We start from the raw sequence: 24,138 nt of genomic DNA on the forward strand, positions 1-24,138 counted from the left end.
TTAATTTGATTAAAAAAAAAAGACTTTTTTGAACTCCTCCTAAACCATTTGGTCAGATCTTCACCAAACTTTGCAGGCCAGCTCTAGACCTTGCTGGCAAAAAAATGTTGTTTAGCAGATACAATTATTTATATTTGTCTGGATTGACCCAATATGACTAACATGTCTATGCGTGCACACTTCTCAAACTTCTCAAACCTTGTCCATATGGAGAACAGGTCATTTTGAAGAAACAGGTTTAGTTTCATGAATTTTGAAGCTGTATATTAAATTTGGGTAGAATTGGTTAGGATGCACTAAAATACGTTTTTGCTAATAACTCTGGAACCATTATAGTTACAATCAAAATTCACAATAAAAAATCGTCTGATTCCTTCAGGGTCCCCAAATCAGTTGATTGACTATTTCTGCAAAAAGCATTGCTAAGATATCAGTTAACTGATGGTCTTTTTCCGAGCTTATGTATATCTGCTGAATGCAATGTCCATGTTTAACAAAACTGGACACACAATTAACACATCCATTAAAACCACTTACGCTCAGGGCGTTTTTTGGTATTTTCGCCTAAATTTGACATACTCAAATTCAAATGTTTACCCTACACACATACAATGGAGGAAATGAACAAAAATGGTTTCATTGTAAAGAAAACCCTTTGAACTACAAAATATGAGTGTAATTCTTTATAAATAACATTATATATTTTTCAAATATTACAATAAACACAAAAAAACATAGGCGCTTTTGGAGTTTTAAAACAAATTATTTTTTTGAAATTCTGTAATTCAGGTTCTATTAGGTCCAGCTCCCTGCAATTTACTTTGTTTGATGCCACTAGATGCCAAAAAGTACCAGAAAAAATTATCTTTCAAATAACAGCTTCTAAACAGGAGTTATTACATTATAAGTGAAGCGAGTCAAATTGTCTATTTCTGCATCTAAATGTGTCATTGTGAGTTTCCTTTGCAAAAACAGGCTTTATAAAACACATTAACCCCACAATCCTATTTTACTCTGTGCCATAAGCACTTTAATTGATTATTGATTGAATTATGTTTCATTTTTATGTTTTTCTAAGTAGTAATATACAAAATGGCACAAGCGAATTGGACCAAATTTCACATATTGTGTAATCTACAATCAGTTGAATTATTTCAGGATGCACAAGACTGTCGTTATAAAATATATCTGGTCTATCGCAATCTAAAATAGAATCCATATCCTCCAGCTTTATATCATTCCATTTATGTGCATTCTGTATTGGGATACTGCTTCACAGCATCTCTCACCTCATCACTCCCGGATGTGAAGACCCCTCTCTCCACCCCTAGTGACACAGAGGTGTCAAATTTCACGGCTCTGAAATGGCCGCTGAGTTGAGAGACATGTAATCTGACCAATTGAAGTCCACAACCGAACACAGATCTCTATAACATCAGACGAGCTGGCTGAGAGCGCTTTTGATATGGGGAGTGTGTCTTTGGCAGAAGCAATTGTCTATTGCGCAACCTGGACAAAACGCTATATATCTCACCGATGGAAGCACGCAGAAACGTGAAAATGGTCTTGTTTGAAAGAAGAGATAATAATCTAAAAGATAATATAGAGTATATAGATATTTGTGGCTGTTTGCGGCTAACTGAAGCAGTGCTACGAGTATGAATGTTACACATAAAAAAATCAGCTTTTTTCCCCCCGCAATTCAATTGAAGATAATTCGATCTATGATTGTCACACAATTAAATAATCTACATCGTCAAATTCCTGAGAATGAGAGCTTTCTTGTGATATATGACTTGACTTTTTTGTGAAAAATATATAAAATACACATTCTTCGTAAAAATTATTCGCAATGGTTAGGCGGAAATTCGTGTGTGGGACGAGTCTGAATACTTTCCGTACCCACTGTATATGTCGAACATCACCTGACCAAACCCGGAAAACAGGTCTCATTGCTTCCGCTTGTCGGAGAACGTGTTAACAGCCGTATTAAATAATAGCGATATCTATGGACTTTTAAGATAATAAGTTAAACTAGCTAGCTGTTTTTATTGTTGACGTTTTATTCAATTTTTATATCTAAATGTGAAAAGAATAAAAATAAAAAAAACTTTTAGATATCAGTCCGCATATGTGATGGAAATTGGTTATGATCATCATTGGTATCTACTTTGAAGGCATCTTGAGTAAAACTGCTTCATATTTAACTAAGCATATGCAAAACGCTTGAACCGGAAGCGACGAGACCCGGTTAACAGAATACGGAAGTCTGTTGCGCATAACCCCTATGGTTAGGCGGAAATTCATGTGTGGGACGAATACATTTCTAAGCTTAATTTTACTGCTTTATGAATATAAAAACAAAAAGGTATGGTATTCTTTGTAAAGAAGACACTCCAAGCTTTCAAATGAACCCATATATGGGCTGATACCATATAAGGAAGGCTATGTAAATGAAGCATAAACATTTTTAACGCGATTTTGGAACAGAGTTTATAAGTTAAAAATTGGCATGCACCTTCTATGTTGGATGTCCGTATCCTCTAACATATTCTCTAATATGACTCAAAAACTCATATACTTTATTATATTTTTTCTTACAAGGTTTTCTTATACATTCAATTATCTTATTAAATTATACTTATCTTATAAACTTCTACACTTGTCTATCTTATACACTTATAAACTTATCTTATACACTTATCTATCTTATACACTTACCTTTAAACGTATAGACTTATCTATCTGATACACTTATCTTACAAAATATCTTACTGATTTTTTTAAGAAGTATATATAAATTTAAAGACTATACAAATAACTATTACGAGTATTGCTGCTTCAAGTCGAGGTGGCAGACACTACCAGGACATGCCGACCCTTACAAGACGCTAAGGCTTGAGTGGAGGGATGGAAAGGCCACTCATATCAGCCTGCCAGATGCAAAGCTGACTGAAGATAGAAAACAACAGGTTGGCCATGACAGGAGTTGTTTTCTTAAGGTTCTTCATGTCTTACTCCGTGACCTGATAAAAACAAAAACAAAACAAAAAACAGCATCAATAGTCTAAACACATTACAAATTTGATTTGGCAAACCAAACCAAAAATGACAAAAAGCATTTAGCTCGTCTTTAGACTTAGTACCTTAAACCAGTCATGGAGATGCATCTGCTGTGGATCAGACTGCAGACATGAAGAAATCATCTGGCAGCATTCTGTCCAAAAAGATGAGCGATGTTTGATTTATTAGCTTATTCTTTACTCCTGCTCTCTTTCAAGCTATCAGTCTTTTTTGTGTGATTTCGAATACAGAGTGTCCTTCGTTCTTCTTTGATGAAGATCTTACCTTGTGACAGGCCAGGTCTGGTCCAGCTCCTCTTACTGATCAGATCCAGGTCAGTCTGTGGGATAACATCCGCATGGCATCATGAATAGAAGGATCCCTAGCGACCACACTGTTGTCGGCTTTGCATGGTATCTGCCGTTCATAGGGACCTCTGGTGGACAGTACGCTTTTGTGCCTGGAGGAAAGAGGTTTTGTCCATTTAACACATTTCCACATCATGTTGACTGTATAGGATGCAGTTCTGTGAGATAATTAACAAAGCAGTTCATAACACATACCACTGAAGACTTCGTAGCCAAATCTCTTCATTTGCACACCACACCCAAAGCCAATCAATTTCACCTCCATGGTGTCCTGGTTTACCAGCAGGTTCTCCATTTTTATGTCCCGATGAAAGACACCACGCTTGACACAAACGTTAGCGGCTTCAATGACCTGCCGCATGATGTTTCGTGCCATCCCCTCATCGAGACTCTCCCCGTGGAGCTTTACGAGACTTTTTAAATCCATGCAGGGCATGGGCCGCTCCATGACCATAATGAAGTGGTCTTCGCTGTCCTCCCAGTACAGAATTTTTATGATCTCAGGAGCTCTGGGGCTTTTATTGGCCATGAGTGTCAGGCCTATCTCCATTGGGATGCCTTCGGGATGACCAGGCTAGAGAAAAGGAAATATGATGCTTAGATGGAGATGGTTTCCCGAATAATGACTTGGTTCACAAATCAGAACAGTTTGCCTACTGAGAAATAATTTTTAGTCTGTGATTAATATTAATAAAAGATGTTATAAATTGAAAACAGTGACTGAGAAGCAGTAATATAGAGAGTGCAGCCTACTCACCACTCTGATGGAGATAGGCAAAGTTTTGTAAGTAAAAGAAATTGAAACCTCAAGTCCATCCTTGCAGCGAGTCCTTTCGTAGACAAAACCAAATCCTCCTTGACCCAGTTTTGGGCTGATTTTATGATGGCTGCGGATCTGGCCTATTAAAAGATAAACAATTGCAGTTAGTATGAAATACAACTTTATATATACATTTTATTTCATTGTAAAAAAAAAAAAATTAAGTACAATGAACTTTAGGTGTTTGTCACTTACAAATTAAATTACATTAAAATGAGTTGAATCTTGTATAACATAAAAAGCTGAAAATTGCTTATTTTTATGAGTTGTTGTAAAAACACGTCATGACTTATTGATCATTGTTTAGTGTTTATAATTCATAATAACATTTTGTAATTCTTATGGATTTATTATTCTTACCTTTGCCCGGGACATCCTGCTCTAGCTGTTCCTCAGCAGCTACAGGGTGGACTTTAGAAGCTGGAGCTATAATATGAATCAAATCAAATAAATCAGTAAAATAACATATACTCAAATTAGAGTGGTTCTTCATTTATTGATTCGATATTTACACGGGTCCTACTTCTTGCCTTAAGCCTTCTTTTGTTCCACAGATGTTTTCCTCTTTTGTTTTTTTTATCCACCATCTCTATCTTTCTGTCACTCGACTCGGCTAATGTCCGTCCTGTGCACTGAACTCTCTCTCCTCCACATCATGAGTAGACACGCCCCTTACTGCTGATTGGCTACAAGTTTGTTTTGCTATTGGGCCTAATCAGTTTTCTAAAGTGTTTTTGAAAAATCGCTTACCCCACCTTTAATGACGAAATTTTCATTTTGGGGTGGAGTATCCCTTTAAGGAACACGTGATCCAAGTTGACCGTTAAGCTTTCTCCAACAGTAAGTAGTACAGACCCTCTCATCTCCCTATAGTAAAATAATCTCTGGTGCACTTTGAGCTTCAAAAATGCTCTTCAGAAACCTACGGGTGACGTCACGGACGCTACGTACTTGTTTTTTTTTGTTGTTTTTTTTAAGTCTATGGTTTTACCACACTGTAATAAAAAAATAAGGCAACCTATCGCACTCAACTTGTTAAGTTAACTCAACTAGCAACCGACAACTTAAAAACTTTAGTTCATCTAATGAATAAATGTCAGTCTACTGAGTGTTAAAATATCTGTCAGAGCAACCAAAGATTTTTAGCATTTAGCAATGCTAGTCTTTTTTTAACAATCCTCTTTCTTTTAGATTTATGTTTATTTTCAAAGCCTGCTACATAATATTGGTAGTATTTGCCTCTTAAAACTAAAGGCAAACATTTATGCTGATAGACAAATGTATTAAGTGGTTAAACAAGATGCAATGAGATGCACATATACAGTAGCCTACCTCAGCACACGATTCTCAACCATGCTGAGGATCAACAAATTTTAAATCAGTAAAAATATGAACTCTGATCAACATGACAGCAAACTGACAGACAGCAGCAGCAGCAGCAGCATACATCAAGCCAGTAAAATTTAAAACGATATTATTTTAATAATAATTAACATAAAATGTTTTCAAGCTGCAATGCATGCTGGGAACCTGTGCAATATTGTTCAATGTAAAATTGTTTGTTCAGATGACTCAATTTGAAAAGTTGGGAGAACATTTGGATATGTTGTGAACAAATACTTGAGTATCTAAGTAAGGTAAACAAAACAACTTTTGCTAGCGACATATTTTTGTTCAGTGCACACAAAAAATTAAACTGACCTCCTACTAAAAATTATTTGTTCAGGCTACTTTTTTACAGTGGTTAGTAGAACTTTTCGGAAGTTGGATTTGTTATAGTGCACGTTCGTTCTTTGATACTTTTTGGAGCTTGATAATCACCATCCTCAACATTTTGTGATATTGTCAGAGCCATATTCATGTACTTGTTGTAATCACCATCCTCAACATTACGTGATATTGTCAGAGCCATATTCATAGGCCTGTACTTGTTGCACTTAATTTTGTTCAACTAAAATTATATTTCGCCCACTAAAATTATATGCCATTTAGAGTAAAAAAATGAAAACAAAATACTGTCTAAATGTAAATAATGTCAAAAGACAAATGACAAACAAAATACTGTGTAAAAATGAACGCTGACAAGACTCTTGACCATTAGAGGGCAGTATTGAATCAAAGCTGAGCTTAGACAGGAAAGGTCTCGGGTATTTGTCCAGAAGGGCAACTCGATTATTCGTGTTTGCAGACAGTCGCTTACTCATTTTAGGAAAGACTGCATGATAATGCTAATTTATTATTCAATAAAATTATATCTTCTTGCGTTCTACATAAAGCATTCACTATTTTTGTCACCAGGGATGTAGGAACATACAAAAGCAAGGTCCTGTTTTATGTAGCATAAACTGACCCTGTTGAAAAAAAACAGCATATGCCGGTTAGGTATGTTTTAAAGCTGGGATGCTGGTTTAAGCTGGTCCTTTGCTGGTTTATGCTGGTCCTTAGCTGGTCATGTGCTGGTCCTAAACTGGTCCGACCAGCTTAAGACCAGCACATGACCAGCATAAACCAGCAAAGGACCAGCTCAAACCAGCATCCCAGCTTCAAAACATACCTAACCAGCGTATGCTGGTTTTTTCAACAGGGGAAGGTCACATTAATATAATATGTGGACGTGCATTTCCTTTCTCTAAACTGCTCATGAAAAGTTGGCTTGAAGAGCTTTCATAAAGGAGGATGCGCAGCCAACTTGAAATAAGACATGAATTTATTATGTTGTCAGGAGGTGGCAATGCCAACGGATGTGAGACTAGTGAACAAGTCCATCTTGTTTGAGGATTTAAACAGAAATGAAAAAGACATTGTATTCAGTGCAAAACATTGAGTTCAACTTTCCCTAACAGAGCAATAACAAGTGTTATTTGTGCAAATAGGCCAAGAATTGTCAAACACAAAGAGATGATGAATTTCTAATCTTTATTTGACAGGATAAATGTGATCGGTCAGCCAAAGGAGGGAGGTGAGGATAGGAGACGGGCATTTAAGTGCCATAACTGTGAATAAGACGGTGCACTCTTATTGGCAGACACACAGGTATTTTGACACAGAATCATTGTGACGTCACACTTCTGGATTATTGCAGTATTGAATAGGTTGACTTGATCGTGACATGGCATAACATATGTATATAGGGAGATACACTCCTCCCTTTGTCTCTTCTCTTCATTCCATTTTTCCTTTGATGAATTAGAGAGACTTAAGCACTTATGGTTATGAAAGCTGATTTGCTTGCTCTCATGGACAGAATGCTTTAATGAACAGAGGCACGACTTTGTGTGGCGAATATTGACTTATGTCTCGTCGTTGATGTTATGCGGTGAACACAGACATTATGAATCACAGACTTCCTGCCACTTGGAGCCCAAACAAAGACAAAAGTAATGCATTCCTAGTTTGACTTTCACCCTAATACTGTTGTATTTTTAAAAGCTAATGGTCACGATATATTAATGTAATAGAGCAGCTGTACTATGCAGCTTTGTGGTTTGTTATAGGACTTTTTTTGCAGAGCACTGCTGGTGAGGGAAATATGAGAAGAGAAGAAAGACTGAAAAGGCAAAGCAAGAGTGTGAGGTCATTTGAAGCACTCAGGAAATATAGTCGAGAAAAAATTTGAATCCATGGGTGAACATGTTTGCATAATCTGCTTTCTGAAAGATGAATTTTTGAGATTCCCTGCTTAATTAACCGTACGGATGAAACTGAGAAATCCACACTTAAAGTCTTAACTGCCAGCTAGTGGCCCTTGAGTTCATAAGAGTCAAATATGCTATGCAAATAGGAAGAAGGATATGGAGACTCAATTAGCAGAGGAAATAGCTAGCAATGATATTGCCTCACTTTGCTTTTATGAATTATTACTAGGTTATATATAATATAAACTACAGTTCAAAAGTTTGGGGTCAGTAAGAGTTTTTGAAAGAAATGAATACTTATATTTAGTGAGGATGCATTAAATTAATTAAAAGTTACAGTAAAGACTTTTACATTGTTACAAAAAATTATATTTTTCAAATGCTGTTCTTTTGAACTTTACATTCATCACAGAATCTTGAAAACATGTATTACGATTTCCACAAAAAAATAATAAGCCATTTATAAGCAAAAAATAAATATTTTTTGAGTACTGAATCTGCATGTTAGAAAGCTTTCTGAGAGATCATGTGACACTGAAGACTGGAGTAATGCTGCTGAAAATTCAGCATTGCCATTCTAGGAATAAATTACATTTTAAAATTCAATTCAAATTGTAAACAATTGTTTTAAATTGTAATATTTCGTAATATTACTATATTTTGGATCAAATAAATGCAGCCTTGGTGACGAAATGAGGCTTCTAAAACTTTACAGATCCCAAACTTTTAAATGGTAGTTTAAATATTTAAATCAAATGTGTTAAACAGAGCTGGAAGTACTGTAATTCTACAAATAAATAATAACCAAATTTGCCAAAATACTTCATAAACAAACAAGAAGCACAGACTCTGGGAAAGACAAGTGTTCAAATTATCCTTAGATCTGCTGATTTGCAAACCCAGTTTCACTGACATTTATATCCAGTAAATAATGACTTAAAATCAAGGAAGTCAATGAGTCACTGACTAAATGTGCTTTTGAATATGAGAATGGTCATAACCAATGGTTTATATTTTCATGAGAAGCTATTATGTGTTTCTGAGGAGGCAGTAATGTGGTGTGCGAGGATTGATGGGAACAGGGGAGATAGACAAGAAGGATAGAAGACAGACAGAAAGGAGATGAAATGCAAGCAAGTACAGGAGGCCTAATAATAGCGCAGTACTGCTCAGAATTTCATCATGACAACTTTTCATGTCAGTTTGGCCTCTCAGTATCTTAATTTTGAACTCTCAGGTTTTTTAAGACTCATCTATCTATGTATTAGCCAGTCTGCCTGACCACTGCAGACCTCTGTAAAGAATTTAGGGGCTAAAGGGGCTCATTCAGCTCAGAGCTCATCTGTTCAGCGTTGTACTGAAAAATCACAAGGCTCGGGATGAGATTTTTATGGGTGGGAACTGGGAACCCTGTCCTAGATCACAGCGGGCCCCCTTTTTGGCAAATTCAACTGACTTTAACACCATTCCTTCAGTCTTTATAAACAGTCACTGTCACTGTGTTTCATATCTCACCAGGCACCCTCCCTCTTCATGTTGTGTGTTGTAGTAATACAATTCACACATTTATTATATCAATAATAATACAATACTGCATCAAAGCCCATTCTGAAGGACCAGACACTCATGTGTTCGCAAAGAAAAGAGAATGTTGTTGCAGTACATGGATCATGACAGGCTTCTAGTCCATAAGAAATAAATAAGACAGATGAAAATCAGATAGAAACAACGTTAAAACTGACATTTAAATTCATCCTTGTCTGACTATCTTACATGTACAGGTAACAAACAGAAGACTGCTCGTTTCGGAACTTGTGGGCGGTGGATGGCTTTCCATTTGCAGAGAAGAGTGCTGATTGGCTGCTGAGCAAAGTAAACAGGTGTCTCCTTTGTCTCCGATTGGCTAAAAGGAGGGGAAGGTGGACTGGACGAGAGGCCTGAACGAGAATCCTGGACTAAATCCCCACAGTGTGATATTCCAAAAAAGGTTCGTATAAACCTAACGTTAGTTAGGAGAGTGACATTTGCCCTCTCCTTCGGCAGACCCCCCCTCCTCCCTTCGCCCTCCCGTCGCAACTGATGGTGGGTAGCGGTGGATGGTGGTTAGTCAGCCGGGTGTGTTGGTAATAGTTTTGACTGTGTAGTTTTGGAACAGAGGCTGAAGGAACATTCCGATTGTGCCAAAGACACACACAAACACAAAGATCCAGAGAAATAGACGATCGATCACCATGGCCACATACTTCCAGTCCTCACTCACCTGTAAGACAAAAAGAACAGCAGATGAAATAAGGAGTGATGGTTGGATTGAGGGATGTACAGCAGGGTTGTTATTGACAGCTAGCGGTTGAAATGGGTACTGCAGTCCAAAAACAAAATATTGTTTCTCCCGCCCCCGCCCCCTCCTCCTCAAACTCGACGCTCATGCAGATTGCCTGTTTGAGGACTCGCAAGAGGAATGAGCACAATTGACAATACTGACGAGCCTCACGCACTGAGTTTATCCGTGTTTTAATATTCCTCTGGTCATAAAGCTTTTTAGATGGATGCCGAGGCTTTTTAGGTCGGGTAGAAACGATCTCTGACCCAGTTCATTTGCTGGATTCCATGGCTGCAATACGTTCTGTTTTCTGCGAAGTGGCAACCCTCATAGTTGAAATACTATTGGTTAAACTGGCAGTGGGCAGAATCACACAGACCAAAACAAAATAGACATTCCGACACGGAACACACATTTCAAAGTAGAATAACTGGCTATAGGATTGTTTTTCAAAGTGAACTTTGCATGATTCCTAAATATCTGCAAACATATTACAGTATTTTTATGCTTAAGTACAGTCAAAAAATTACATACAGCACCTTTAAATAAAACTATTACAAATTGTTTTAATTAATTTAAATAAAACGGAAATAAAAGATAAATATTAGATGATTTAGATGGCAAATAACAGAAATATGTTTAGGCTGAAGTACTTAAAATTATTAAAAATGTAATAAAAATGACAAGCACAACAAAATTACTAAAATTTTAACTGAAATTAAAACTTAAAATATAAAAGTAAAAGATAAGTGAAAATGTTAATAAATTCTATAATAGTATATAAATAATTTAAAATAACACTGGTGTGCCATATGTGTTTAAGTAGAACAGAGGACAAAGAGAAAGAGAACAAGGAACGGGGTGAAATAAATTCTCCCCAAAATTCTGTAATTATTTTTATCTGTGATTATTCCAAACCTGTATACTGATATTTCCCATTCTCTCATTTTCTTTGTTCTCTAAAAAGGACAAAAATGCACCACAAAAGCCACTTTTTGCAGTTCATATTAATTATGATTAAAATTAAGAATGCTTTTACAATTCCAATTTAATTCATGAATTTATGCTCAGGTAGCATAAACAGATAATACTGCAATTTGAATTTTAAATTCAATGGTAAAACATTCAAATTAATGGGAAAGCAATTTGACTTAATTAACAGTGAAAAAAGTATAATTGTCAAGACAAACTGAATGCTGGCTTGAAAGTTTTAGTCTGAAGTTTGAAGATTTTATAGGTGTTCAAATACATTTTCCCAGTTTCCCAGAATTCTATTGCCTGTTGAATTTCTTTGCCCAACTCTGGTATAATGTTTGTCAGATAGCCTCATCCATAGATGGCAATACAAACTGTGACTGACTCTTGTACATGTCAGTCCAGCTGCTCTTCCTGTCTAAGTGGGCGGTTCTTGACTAGAATATACTGTAGTTTGGACAGACCTTATGACGTTTAGTCTCTGACGACTATAAATGACCATACGTCATGATGTTAAACCTGGGCCACAGATGCCATATTTGATTTGAGAACTTCAGTAGAGAGGAATGAATAACAACAAATGAATCAGCAAAGAAAAGTGTCCTTTTTGTAACTTGACAGACGTGCTCACTTTGAACTCGTTACATTGCAAACAGCTGCATGAATCTTCAAAATTCTCCTTTTGTGTGAAAAGATAGCAGCAAATGTGTTTTGAACAACTGAGAAAGAGAATGTTAATTTTTGGGTGAACTATTCCTTTAAAAAGGCGAAATGTCAAAAAGAGATGAAGATGTCAGATGTAAAAGGGAGACAGGACATAGATGAGTCACACATAAAATGTGGGGGTGGGGTAAAAAAAAAAGATTGAGGTAAACATAAGATGGGAAATTGGATGTGAATGTGTGGGAGTGAGTGAGAGAAGGGAAGAGAGAAGATATTGTGAACAGTTAATGTGAACAGAGACTTCATTCCGCCACAGTGCTCTGATGAGGCGAGACACACGGGACTTGAACCCTAAGCACGGCAAAGGCTGCAAGGGAGTTGGCATGGAGACGCCTTGTTATCATGAGAATGAAACTCTGTGCAGGTCGAGATGATTGACAGAATTACTGAGTGCTGTTAATTTTACCCCATGTTGTCTGTGTTCCTGCTCTTAAGAAGAAACCAACTGCTCAAGCTCACTTAAAAATATTGCTGAGTTATAAAATATATTGCTGACTGTTCTAACTAAACAATATCATCAAAATAATGGGAAAAGATAAATAAAAAACTCACTATAAATCTATTAATATCTCTTTGGAACTTAAAATGGACCCATTTAAAAGATAAAATAATTTAAAGCACTGTATGACTCATAAAAGAAATAATGCATTTTTATTTTTAGAATAAAATAATAAATTACAAAAATAAAATCATTAAGAATATATTACTGATTTTGAAATAATTTTTGGTATTATTACAAATATTAGGGTTGTGCCGGAACATTTTAATGTAATTGAACCTTCGCAAAGGCCCGTCCCCCTTTGTTGTTGTAGCTATGTCCGACAAGTCATGCCACTCTCACGCCACACGTTCTCACGCAGTGAAAAATACATCGCGGAGCAATAAGGAATCTGATAATAACACACAAACAGACAAGACAGAACATGTTACTTTTGGTATGAAACAAAGTCTCAGCTTTCAAATTTTGTCATTTTTAAGAAATTCAAACAATAAATACCATTTTGTGGCTCTTTAATGTCGTGACAGGTCGCTGTAGCGCCTCAGTTCAAGCAGCACGTGAACCAATCATCTTTTCATATTTACTTAAAGCACAAAATAAACATGAATGAACATCAGAAGTATCTTGTTTCAACTGCTGAGAGATGTCAATACACACCATTTTTCAAGTTCAAGTCCACCAACATTACAGTAATCTACTCTCTGGTCTGGTTTGTTTGTCAGACAAAAATGGCAGATTCTGCGTTATGATTGGTCAGATCACCTGTCAATCTAACTCCCTGCGAGGGGTCAGTTGAATATATATATTTTAATATATGTTCAGTGCTTAATCACCTCAACTTTCTAGAAATAAATCATTTGGCGTCTATCACTTGGCTTGTAAAATGCACATCTCTGTAAAAAAAAAAAAAAATCACCTCCAGTATCATTCAGCACGACTGCTACTGTCATACGTGAGTAATGCTGAGACTCACACGGTGTTTGACAGAATGGGACTGTAAGCAATTTAAATGCCAACAGTGAGTGTAGTGCTGATGTGTAGCTATGCTTTGGCTAAAGACCACATCTCCTTTTTAATGCTTCAGGACTTGCCTGTCAAAGCCTCCACATCAGAGATTATTAAACCACAAGTGTGGAGCTGCATATTGATCTGAGTGTGTCTGTGGGAATGTGTGTAAGCTTTCACTGAGCTCATAATGAATGTCAAGTTTTGAGTCAGGCCTGGATGATCTAATGCTCACTCTAACAGTTTTAGTGTTATTTCTGACTTTGTTTTAGATGTAGTTGCCAAAAAATAATTTAACATTATAATATAATTTAGCAATTAGTGAATAGAACTTTGCTTCAGTTCTGCTTCTCTTATATCAGTATAACACTAACCAACCCATCTTTTCATTTTTACACTTCAGGAGATACAGGTCCAGTTGAGTAAGCATAAGAGAAATAGAATCTGGACACTGGTGTTTGTCATGGTGCACTACTGTGAGGAGCACGGAGACGAAGGAGCGAGGAGACGGAGGGAATCCAGAAATAATTAACTTTATTTTAACACCAAGGGACACACACGTAGCACAGGAATCGACGAACATTCAACAAGTAGACCCGACAAAACCAAACTGAACAGACTGGGGCTTATAAACACAGGAGAATGAGGATAATTAACTAAACACAGTGGGAACAAATGAAGAACTAATCGGGGAACATAATGGGAACAGGAAGGACCAAATAAGGGCATGGAAGGCACATGGGGAGCAAAACACACACAAAACAAGGAACAAGTTACAGCTACAGTTTATGTCCAATTAAAAAAGGCTGTAGGTGATACATGTTGTCTGGAAAGGAGGTGCCACCTTCAGCGAGGCAAAATAAGGGACAACCACTCTTGATCTTAATCTGGCTAATAATGCCTAAAAATATAATAATTATGTCTACTAAGCTCTGATAATGTATGAAATATATTAACAGACTATCCACATTTTTATAAAACAATAAGCCTATACCTTTAGAAGCACGGATGTGTCTGTCACTTTAAAGGTATGGTTCACCCCAAAAAAATGAAAATTGTCATAATTTACCCAGGTTTTTCTAAATCTGCATAAAGTCCTTTCTTCTGCTGAACACAAAAGAAGATACTTTGAAGAATGTGGGTAACTAAACAGCTGCTGGTCCTCAGTAACTTCAGTAGAGAATAAATACTATCAGAGTCATTGGGGACCAGAAACTGTTTGGTTATCCACATTCTTCAAAGTATCTTCTTTTATGTTTAACAGAAGAAATAAATTATTTCAGGTTTGTAACAACTTGTGGGTGTGTAAACGTTTAACAAAACATTTTTGGGTCCACAGTCCACCGTGAGCAAGCTTCTCTGCAAACTGCGCGTTCATCATTAGTTACTAAACAGATCCACTGATAAATTTCCCATTCAGCTCTACACCTGGAGAGCCTTGTGTTCAAAGGGCGGACGTGAGCTCTATAGATGTTTTAAACCACGCAGCTTTACCGCATGCTGCGGTCGCGTGAAAGGGCCTTAACGGTGCACGTTCTGGAGACTCCGTTGCTATGGAAACAAAGACGCCAAAATGCAATCACAACAAAAATGAACTTCTTTAATACTTCTTATGAAATTAATTTCATTATAATTGCGCTTAGTATTATAAACAGTGCACAATACCTATTTATTGATTCAACTATGTGTTGGCCTTTGTAAAATACGGGACAATTGATTTTATACGGGATGCATCATTTTACCGTTAAAGGTCCCCTGAAGCGCCTTGAAACACGCAGCGTTATTCTATGTGGTGATATAATTTCAACTGAAAAAGAAAGACAGGGCGGGTCATATCGAGCAGCCCCGCCCCCTTTTTAAAATAGCCAATAGCGTTTTGTTTATATCTGCTCGGGCCAGAGCTGTTGAGATCGGTAAAGCGCATTTGACAGCCACAGTCTAATAGATTACCCCCTAGATTCAATATGAAACTCTTTGTAAAACAAAATGGTGATCATAATCATGCTGAGGCTGTGTAGTTTTAAAAGTGTTTAATATATCAAAGTCCCTTTAAGGCAAGTCATGTCACTCGGTGGCCATCTTTGAAACACCTCTCGGGCATGCAAGTGCAGCTCCTATCACTTTGAATGGGGAAACATAAAATTCTCCAAAACTGTTCACTAAGCTTACGATTAAATTTATATTTGAAATCACCAATGAAATCTGACAACAACTGCGTCATAAATGTTGTTTCTTTTGCTCAAATAGTGTTATAAAAAGCTTATTTTTCAGGCTAGATCAGCCATTGCGCATGCGCAGTCCTGAGCACACGTCTCAGAGCGCTGACTTTACCGATTAGCTCTTTCATTCAGAAGGCGGGGCTTCCTGCGATTGAGCGGCCATATTAAGCGTTACATTTTCCCCATTCAAAACTATACGAGTGACAAGTCTTGGGTATTCTATAGCTTTGAATAAATGTCAACTCGCGCATATGATCCACTCTGTGCGATCGCGTCTCTGGACCAGAGCCAAAGTCCGGATCAGACTGCGCTTCCGCTGTTCGCGTTACACAACGTGAAACCAGACCTTATTTGCCCCAGTCAAAAGCATATTTACACTGTCCGAATCATTCCCTATCGCCTACATTGTGCACTACGTGCCATTCACCAACAGAAAATACTAACACTGTGAACAAGTGACCAATCTCAGCCGCAGGTTCAGCGTCTATTTATAGTGTAGGGGGCGGGCGCTTCGGATTCTAGAGAGCATTTGATTGGTCAGAAGATTTGATGAGAAGCTGAAGTACGAGGTGACGTCAAAAAAAAAATCTTTGATCCATTTTGGCGGAAATGTCGAACTGCAAGCTTTGAATGCTTATCTTCTAAATTCGAATTTTGTCACTGTTTTGGAGCACACTGGCTTATAGATAACCTTAAGACTAACATATTGATACTAACATCCAAACAACTTTAATTTTGATTTCATGGGGACTTTAAATACAGGACGATTCCATATTTTAAGGGACGGGTGGCAACCCTATGTCTGGATGACTACGACAAACTTAATTTTCTTTATATTGTGATCATGATTATTGATTGGGATAAACTTTACATTAAAATACAGCACTTATTTTGAGTATGACAGCTGCATACCATCGAGTACGTTTACATGGACAACAATATTCAGATTTTAACACGATTAAGACAATACTCTGATTAAGAATCTACCATGTAAAAAGACATTTTTGATTCCTTAATCCGGCTAAAGTCATACTCGAAGTAAACACTAATCGAATTAAGACATGTGGAGTATTCCTATTTTAGTCGCATTATCGAAGTGCAGTATAGACATGTACAGGTGCATCTCAATAAATTAGAATGTCGTGGAAAAGTTCATTTATTTCAGTAATTCAACTCAAATTGTGAAACTCGTGTATTAAATAAATTCAATGCACACAGACTGAAGTAGTTTAAGTCTTTGGTTCTTTTAATTGTGATGATTTTGGCTCACATTTACAAAAACCCACCAATTCACTATCTCAACAAATTAGAATACTTCATAAGACCAATAAAAAAACATAAGGTAAATAATTAGATTACTGATGTCCATGTAAACGTAGTCATAGTCTTTATGCAAGCTACACATCAAAAACAAGCTGAAAACTGCCTTCATGATTTAATGTGCTGTTGATTTATTGTAAATCTAATTAAAATTAGTCTTCTTAGCAGCATGACAGGCTGGTAGACTAATTAAACACCTCTGATTCACCACATAAAAATTGCAAGTTCTGTCATCATGTTACTTACCTTCATGTCATTACAAACCCACAAGACTTTCATGCATCTTCGAAACAGAAATGAAGGTATTTTGAAGGAAACATGAGAAATTTTAGTCCCTCTACTTAAAGGGTTAGTTCACCCAAAAATTAAACTTCTGTGTCATTAATCACTTACCCTCATGTCGTTCCAAAGACCTTCGTTCATCTTTGGAACACAAATTAAGATATTTTTGATGAAATCTGATAGTTTTCTGACCCTGCATAGACAGCAACGTAGGGACATTTTTAAAATAGTCCATGTGACATCTGTGATTCAACTGTAATGTTATGAAGCTATATGAGAATACTTTTTGTGTGCAAAGAAAATAAAAATAACGACTTTATTCAACAATGTCTTCTCTTCCGTTTCAGTCTTTGAACGTCTTTGACGTTCACGTGTCATTTGTGTTGCTGTCTATGGGAGGGTCAGAAAGCTCTTTGATTTCATAAAAAATATCTTAATTTGTGTTTTGAAGTTGAACGAAGGTCTTACAGGTTTGGAACGACATGAGGGTGAATAATTAATGACAGAAGTTTCATTTTTGGGTGCATTAATCCCTTTAAAGTCCCTTCCAAAACTTTTATGCTTCAAAATGTTCATGAAAATGTCTCTTAAGAGACATGACCACTTTATATGATGAGCAGATTTACTTCAGGCTTTTATTCACATACAAACATTGATCAACCCACATACAATAAATATACTGTAGTCAACTGCGGCTTAACCACATTTGGTTAATGTGTGAGAACAAACTTTACAGGTCAAATCTGCATTGGCTTCCTATGGAAGGACAGACATTTCAGGTTTCATTAAAAATATTTCATTTGTTTTGAAGATGAACAAAAGTCTTATGGGTTTAGTACAACGTGGGTGAGTAATAGATGGAATAATTTTTTTTTTCGAGTGAACTACAGTACAGCATGCCTTTAAATTTAATGGTATAATTGGCACTTGTTTCGATTATCAAAGCATGCCATGATCATTCTGCAATCAAAATGACTTATTCAATTAAATGTGCAGGCCTAATAACATTTTAGCTTCTTAGCAATGAAGTTATTTAGTTTGAACAAAAGGAAATGTTTTCATCTCGTATTTCCAGCTTGAGTCATCAAGCTGGTTGTCAGTGGCACTACTAATTTAAGACACACCAATGAACAGGAAGTATTATTTAAACAAAAGCCGCTTTTCCACCGCAATTACCTGGAACAATTTGTCCCAGGACATTTTTCCCCCTAGACCTGTTGCTGTCTTCGTTTCCATTGCGGTCTAAAGTACCGAGAAGATTAGGCAAATAGTCTGGTGACGTAGGTCTGCACGCGTTTCTCAATACCAAGTAGCCTACGCAAATTTCGGACTTGCATCCTCGGTAGTTCGGACTTCGCAAGTTGGGATGGGACGATGCAAGTCCGGTAATTCTGCAAATGGAACAGCAGCGTACTCAATAACGTAAGTCAGCTCGCCTTGGCTACTGCAGTTTTCCTCACTGTATTTTCAATAAGTCGAAATATGATATCAAACACCACTGCCTCTTTTCATTTTCATTTAAACATATTAATAGCTGCAGAAATGTACTTCAGGGAACGTACATGCATTATAATGAAACGAAATATTATATCAAACAGTATTGCCTCTTTTCATTTTCGTTTTACCATATTAATAGAATAAAGACCAAAGATTACCTGTTAGATTTACCCAAAACGAATGATATCTTATGTTTAACCACTACAGAGACATCAGAGCCAGCAGCAAATGTCAGAAGGACTAGCCGAGTTGAGGCTGCTCTCATTGGGAAACATGAGCACTGAGCACCCGCTGATCGTGTGGAGCTCACATCTCCGAAATGGGCAAAGCACATTTTCAAATAGGCGCTGTCTTTATAAATAAACTGCAGATTTGAGTTTTAAACAACTACATTCTGAAATACTTTAAAAACTAAATTTCATGACACAATAACAGTAATATTTTAAAAAATTATGCGAATATATGGTGGTTGAAATACAATGATGCGTGAACTCAACCAATCAGCATGTTCAGCGCCCAAGTCCCACCCCAAAAGTTCCGGACCTTTGAAAAAGCACTACCTCGCGAGCAGGTACTTTCTGAGGGGCAAATTTTTACCTGGAACTTTATTTAGATCCTGGTTCCTGCGGTGGAAACACAACGAGTACCGGCCCAAAGTTCCTAGTTCCTGGGGAAAGTTCCTGCGGTATGGACGGGGCTTATGACTGCTATGAATGATAGCATGCTATTGTTGCTAATGTGAAAACACTCATCCGCACATTCAGATATATGATTATGAAACAGAATGACTCACACTACGGTCGTCGTCCTCGCTCTTCATGTGGTTTGCGATGAAGCGGACTCCGTCTATAGCCTCCTCAAACCCTGGGCAGGCCTGGGCCAGCAGAGCCTGGGTGAGGACTGTAGGGGGCTGCTGCTTTCCCTGAAGTAGAGCAGAGCTTTGCAATGGATTTGAACCTCCTTCCCTGGCCTCTCTCCCACTTTCCCTTATCCCGTTTAGTCCATCTGTTGACCCCCCTCCGCCACGCAACTCTGCCCCAAACTGTTTAACTGAGGCCCGGTTCACATAGCATGTGCACGCCTCATTGTTCTCTTTGCTCCCCGACGAAGAGCTGCCCAGGCCCAAACCTGCCACGAGCCCAGCAGCCAGACCCACTCGCCCACCTTCCTGCTGTTCGTTGGCACGCCGGCGTTGGCGCAAACGCTGACGCTCGCTGCTGTTGCGCGGCTGCCGCATGAAAAGCAAAGCAGGTAACTTGTTGAGGAACACTAGCTTCACCCATGGAGGCATGGTGTGTGTGGTGGGTGACCGGTGATGCACGTTCAGCACGCACACACTTGTCACAATGGAGAACGTGACCAGCACCATGGTGAACATCAGATACTTCCCGACCAGAGGGACGTCAAGAGACGTGGGCGGCACAATTTTGGAGATCAGTAGCAGGAACACAGTGAGGGCCAGTAGCACTGAGATACAGAGCGTCATCTTCTCCCCGCAGTCTGACGGAAGGTAGAAGACCAAGATGGCCAGCGAGGTGATGAGGACGCAAGGAATGATGAGGTTGATGGTGTAAAAGAGGGGTTTGCGCCGGATAAGGAAGTCATAGGTGATGTCTACATAGGTTGGGTCCGAGGGGTTCTCGTTGCGCCGGCCGGGCAGAGCGATGATGTCCCACTCGCCACTGGGTGTGAAATCGTCCATGCTAGCCACGTCCGCACGCAGAACCAGGTCCACTTCTGTGCGGTCGTAGGTCCACGAGCGGAAGCTCAACGTGCAGTTCTGCTGGTCGAAGGGAAAGTGCTTCACCTCAATTTTACAGGCACTCTTATAGATCGCTGGTGGCAGCCAGAAGACACTTCCATCGTAGGAGATGACAGCATTGGAGTAGAAAGACACCTCATACATGCCGTCAGCACTGATGGGGAAGGAGACAGAGAGGTTACGAGATGGTTTATACTTCAAAGTAAACTTTATCAATAGCATTTGTGGCATAATATCGACAATTACATAAAATAATTTAGGATCGATTTTCGGGACCAGAGTTCAATTGATCCCCCATCCCCCTGCTGGACTGGGTTCACACTGTGTTTTTGTTTCAGAGCCACAGTACATCAGGGTTTTCTGCAGGTCCTTAAAATGGTAAATTTTTTAATTTAAGGCCATAAAAAGTCTTAAATGGTACAAGAAAGTCTTAATTATGATTTCAAGAGGTCTTGAAATCATCACGGAAAGACAAGAATTGTGATTTGGCTGAATGTGACAATTAAACTTCAAAAGGCTATAATTTGATTAAATAAACATGAGCACTGCTTGTTTCAAAGTCAGGTGCTGCGCTGCTTTTTGTACCGGGGAAACTGCTATATTTCTGCCATTCAGAAAGCGCCACCTGTTGGCAGAGAATGAATGTGCATTTTCAGTAAGTCCATCTGCTGAAAATCAACCCATGTTTTTACGCTGCAGTTGTAAATGTGAACTGGTGGATAATGCATTATAAAAATCTAAACAATTAAGACAGTAAAATATATGTTATTTAATTAATATAAGAATTGATTGATAACAATTCTTTAAATTAATTGAATAATTGGATCATTTTGACCCATCCATTTTCTTAATGGTTTAAAGGCTGAAATGTGAAGTTTATCATTTCATAAAACTTTTCGTTTTTGTGAAAACCTGTATCTGAACTGTAAATCATGCTTTTTATAGTCATTTTACAGTTTAATATATTACCATAGCCATTGCCCTACCCCGCTTACATGGTATTCATTTTATTTGTGCAGGTCTTACAAAAGGTCTTTAAAAGTCTTAAATTTTAGCTTAAAAATCCTGCAGATACCCTGGTATGTTTGCGTCACCAGAGTAGCAGCTATTTACCCCTTTTGCTAGGAAATGGCTAAGCAGGAGAAGATGGCAAAATGAATGGATAGCCTCCAGTTGATTGCTCACCTCACTTTTGTGCTTTGGATTTTGAAAAATTGGTTTTGTTTCTAAAGCGCCAACACATAACGGCTCATGCATCATTTGTCACAAATGTAATGCAAAGGTTCAAAAGAATGAGGGAGTCAATTTCTGCTGAAGGTGAGTGGGAATGAGATATAAATTATCTCTGCTTGGAGCACTTCAGTCAAGTTAAGTCAAATTTGTTGCATATACTGTACCCCAGACTGTCCCTTAGACAGACTCGGGTATGGTTCAGAAGTTCAGAAAACCGCAATCACATTATCCAAATGAACCGAACTCTGATGTCAAATGAAACCAGTTGCACACCAAAAGTGCTGTGAAAGCCCACTTAGACTCGTCAGTCGTCATTTTTTTAATGGCACAAATTAATACAGTAACATAAAAAGCAACCACATTTACTTGTTTATTTTTCTTTAAAAGGTTTACTATTATTGAGGTAAAATTGTCAAAATTGTCAAAAAACCTTTTTCAAGTGGGATTACTTTTGGTTATGTATCACTGATTTAATTTGTAGATAGAGATTGCTTCATGTAAACAGTGCTTTACAGCTTTACAGTTTTGTAACTTCAGTTTCTGGTATCATTGCACATACAGTATTGTGTGAATGTTTGCGAGTTTACGTAATCATGACAACAGACATTTAAACTTGTACATTTAGCAGATGGCACATTGTATTCAAAGGACACACTTTATCAGCTTGTTCATTTGCTACAGTATGAATCAAACCCATGACCTTGACAGACTGGATATTGTAACTTTAAGCAACATTACCCAGACAAGTTAAAGCACACAAGTCACATGGCAAGATATTGTGCATCCCTACATATAATGATTACATCTTTTGGCTATACTTTTAATACGGTGTATTTTAATATTGACTGCCTGACCTTGTTCACTTCAAATGTAAGTGCCTTATGTAACCGTTTAGTTGAGGCATTTGGTGCAGACACATCACATTTGCTAGGTACATAATCCAGAAAATATCATAACAATAGTAGAAAATGGAACTTGAATCTACTGCGAGTGTTTGGGGCCTGTTTGTGGGTGTCTCTGCAGAGAGATGATCAATAATACATAAAGACAAACACAGGAGGGAGGCTGGTGTTAATTAGGTTGAATTTAAAACATCTTCCACTGACAGTGAGAGAGGAGGAACATGCTTTATTTACAGTGAGGTTATGTAATGTGACATGAGAACACCGCTAATGAGACAAAGACTGATAAGCAGGAATGTTATCTACACTCTAATGACAGAGGAAAGGTATGGGTGATGGAAAGAAAGGATCAGATATGATAAAGACAGTGATAAACTAACTAGATAAGTACTGTAAATACACAAGAGCCAAAAATGGGATGATCTTTAAGACTTACTTGTTGTAAAGAACAACATCAGGTAACCAAATATGTTTGGAGGGAAGACGGACCTTCTTCATGCCATCAAACTCATCTGGGTTCCATGTTAGCCGGTAGTCCTGCCACTCCTGAGGATAGAGTGAAAATAAATAACCATGGTGGACTCGAGAGGCTATGATCCCTGGAGAAAGCAATCCATTAGGGTTTCCTTTCATCTCAATGGCAGAATAAACAGATTCTTTTGAATGGCTGCCAATTTAGAAAGATGTGTTTTGCAGCCAGATAATGTAGTTACAACACCTACTAGCACAAGTTTACGGCAAAACCTTGACCCTTTGGATAAAAGTAAAATACACTATTAATTTATGTTCTTTCCCCCCACATTTTCCTCCTCACGTTATGAAAATGTAACTTCTCTTCACCCTGTGAACAGGAGGTGTAACCAATTCCACATGCTGTTAAGATCGTGTTCATCTGTCGCACACACCACTGCTCTCAGTCAATTAGCAGTATATTTAGCGTATGTATAAATGATCTGTCACTTTTCATTACTAATAGAAATGTCCTAATAAACTAGATTAGAAGATTAGAAATAATTACTTGAGGCCATAAATGCTGACAGATTAAACAGTAGTCATATTAATACACACAAAAAGAGTGATAAATGTCTAATGATGGTCATTTAATACACTTCCTGTTGGGTTTGACCAGATAGTGACCACTAATGTAATTATACTACATTTTTTACTCTGACACACCAATCGCATACACATACACTCTGGCTAGGAAAGACACACACACAGTGGCAAAGTTTTATGGGTAACCTGTACTGACAGCAGCAATAACTCCTGCCAACTGACATCTATGGTCATAGTGACCATGAGCAGATGATTCAGAGTGGGAGTGTCAGAAAGATGAAGAACGAGAGAGAAAAAAGAGAGATGTGTAAGAGAGTACTGTATCTGTACAAACAGATTTTCATGGGTTGTTTTGTATGTAATAACAGCTTGTGAGATACTGATGATGTAAACAAGCTCAAATTGACATTTCATTTCAAAGTGAGAGTGAATATTCTGCATATTTACACTCTTAACCAC

General features: G+C 37.7%; 1 protein-coding gene and 1 pseudogene across 1 annotated transcript in view; both read right to left on the reverse strand.

Moving 5' to 3' along the window:
- Positions 1-2,963: 2,963 nt before the first annotated feature.
- Positions 2,964-3,999, reverse strand: LOC107673719 (serine/threonine-protein kinase pim-3-like; annotated as a pseudogene).
- A 5,979-nt stretch (positions 4,000-9,978) lies between these two features.
- The window catches only part of LOC107673697 (neuronal acetylcholine receptor subunit beta-2-like), a 31,642-nt gene continuing 17,482 nt past the window's right edge, over positions 9,979-24,138 (reverse strand). The window contains exons 4-6 of the mRNA XM_016467424.1: positions 23,060-23,169; positions 19,520-20,642; positions 9,979-10,146 (exon numbers count right to left, since the gene is read on the reverse strand). Of these exons, the coding sequence (XP_016322910.1) occupies positions 9,994-10,146; positions 19,520-20,642; positions 23,060-23,169 (1,386 nt within the window). The 3' untranslated portion in view covers positions 9,979-9,993. The remainder of the gene's footprint in view (positions 10,147-19,519; positions 20,643-23,059; positions 23,170-24,138) is intronic.

This window comes from Sinocyclocheilus anshuiensis, unplaced genomic scaffold, assembly GCF_001515605.1.
Source record: "Sinocyclocheilus anshuiensis isolate Anshui unplaced genomic scaffold, SAMN03320099.WGS_v1.1 scaffold1247, whole genome shotgun sequence".
Classification (NCBI taxonomy): Eukaryota; Metazoa; Chordata; class Actinopteri; order Cypriniformes; family Cyprinidae; genus Sinocyclocheilus; species Sinocyclocheilus anshuiensis.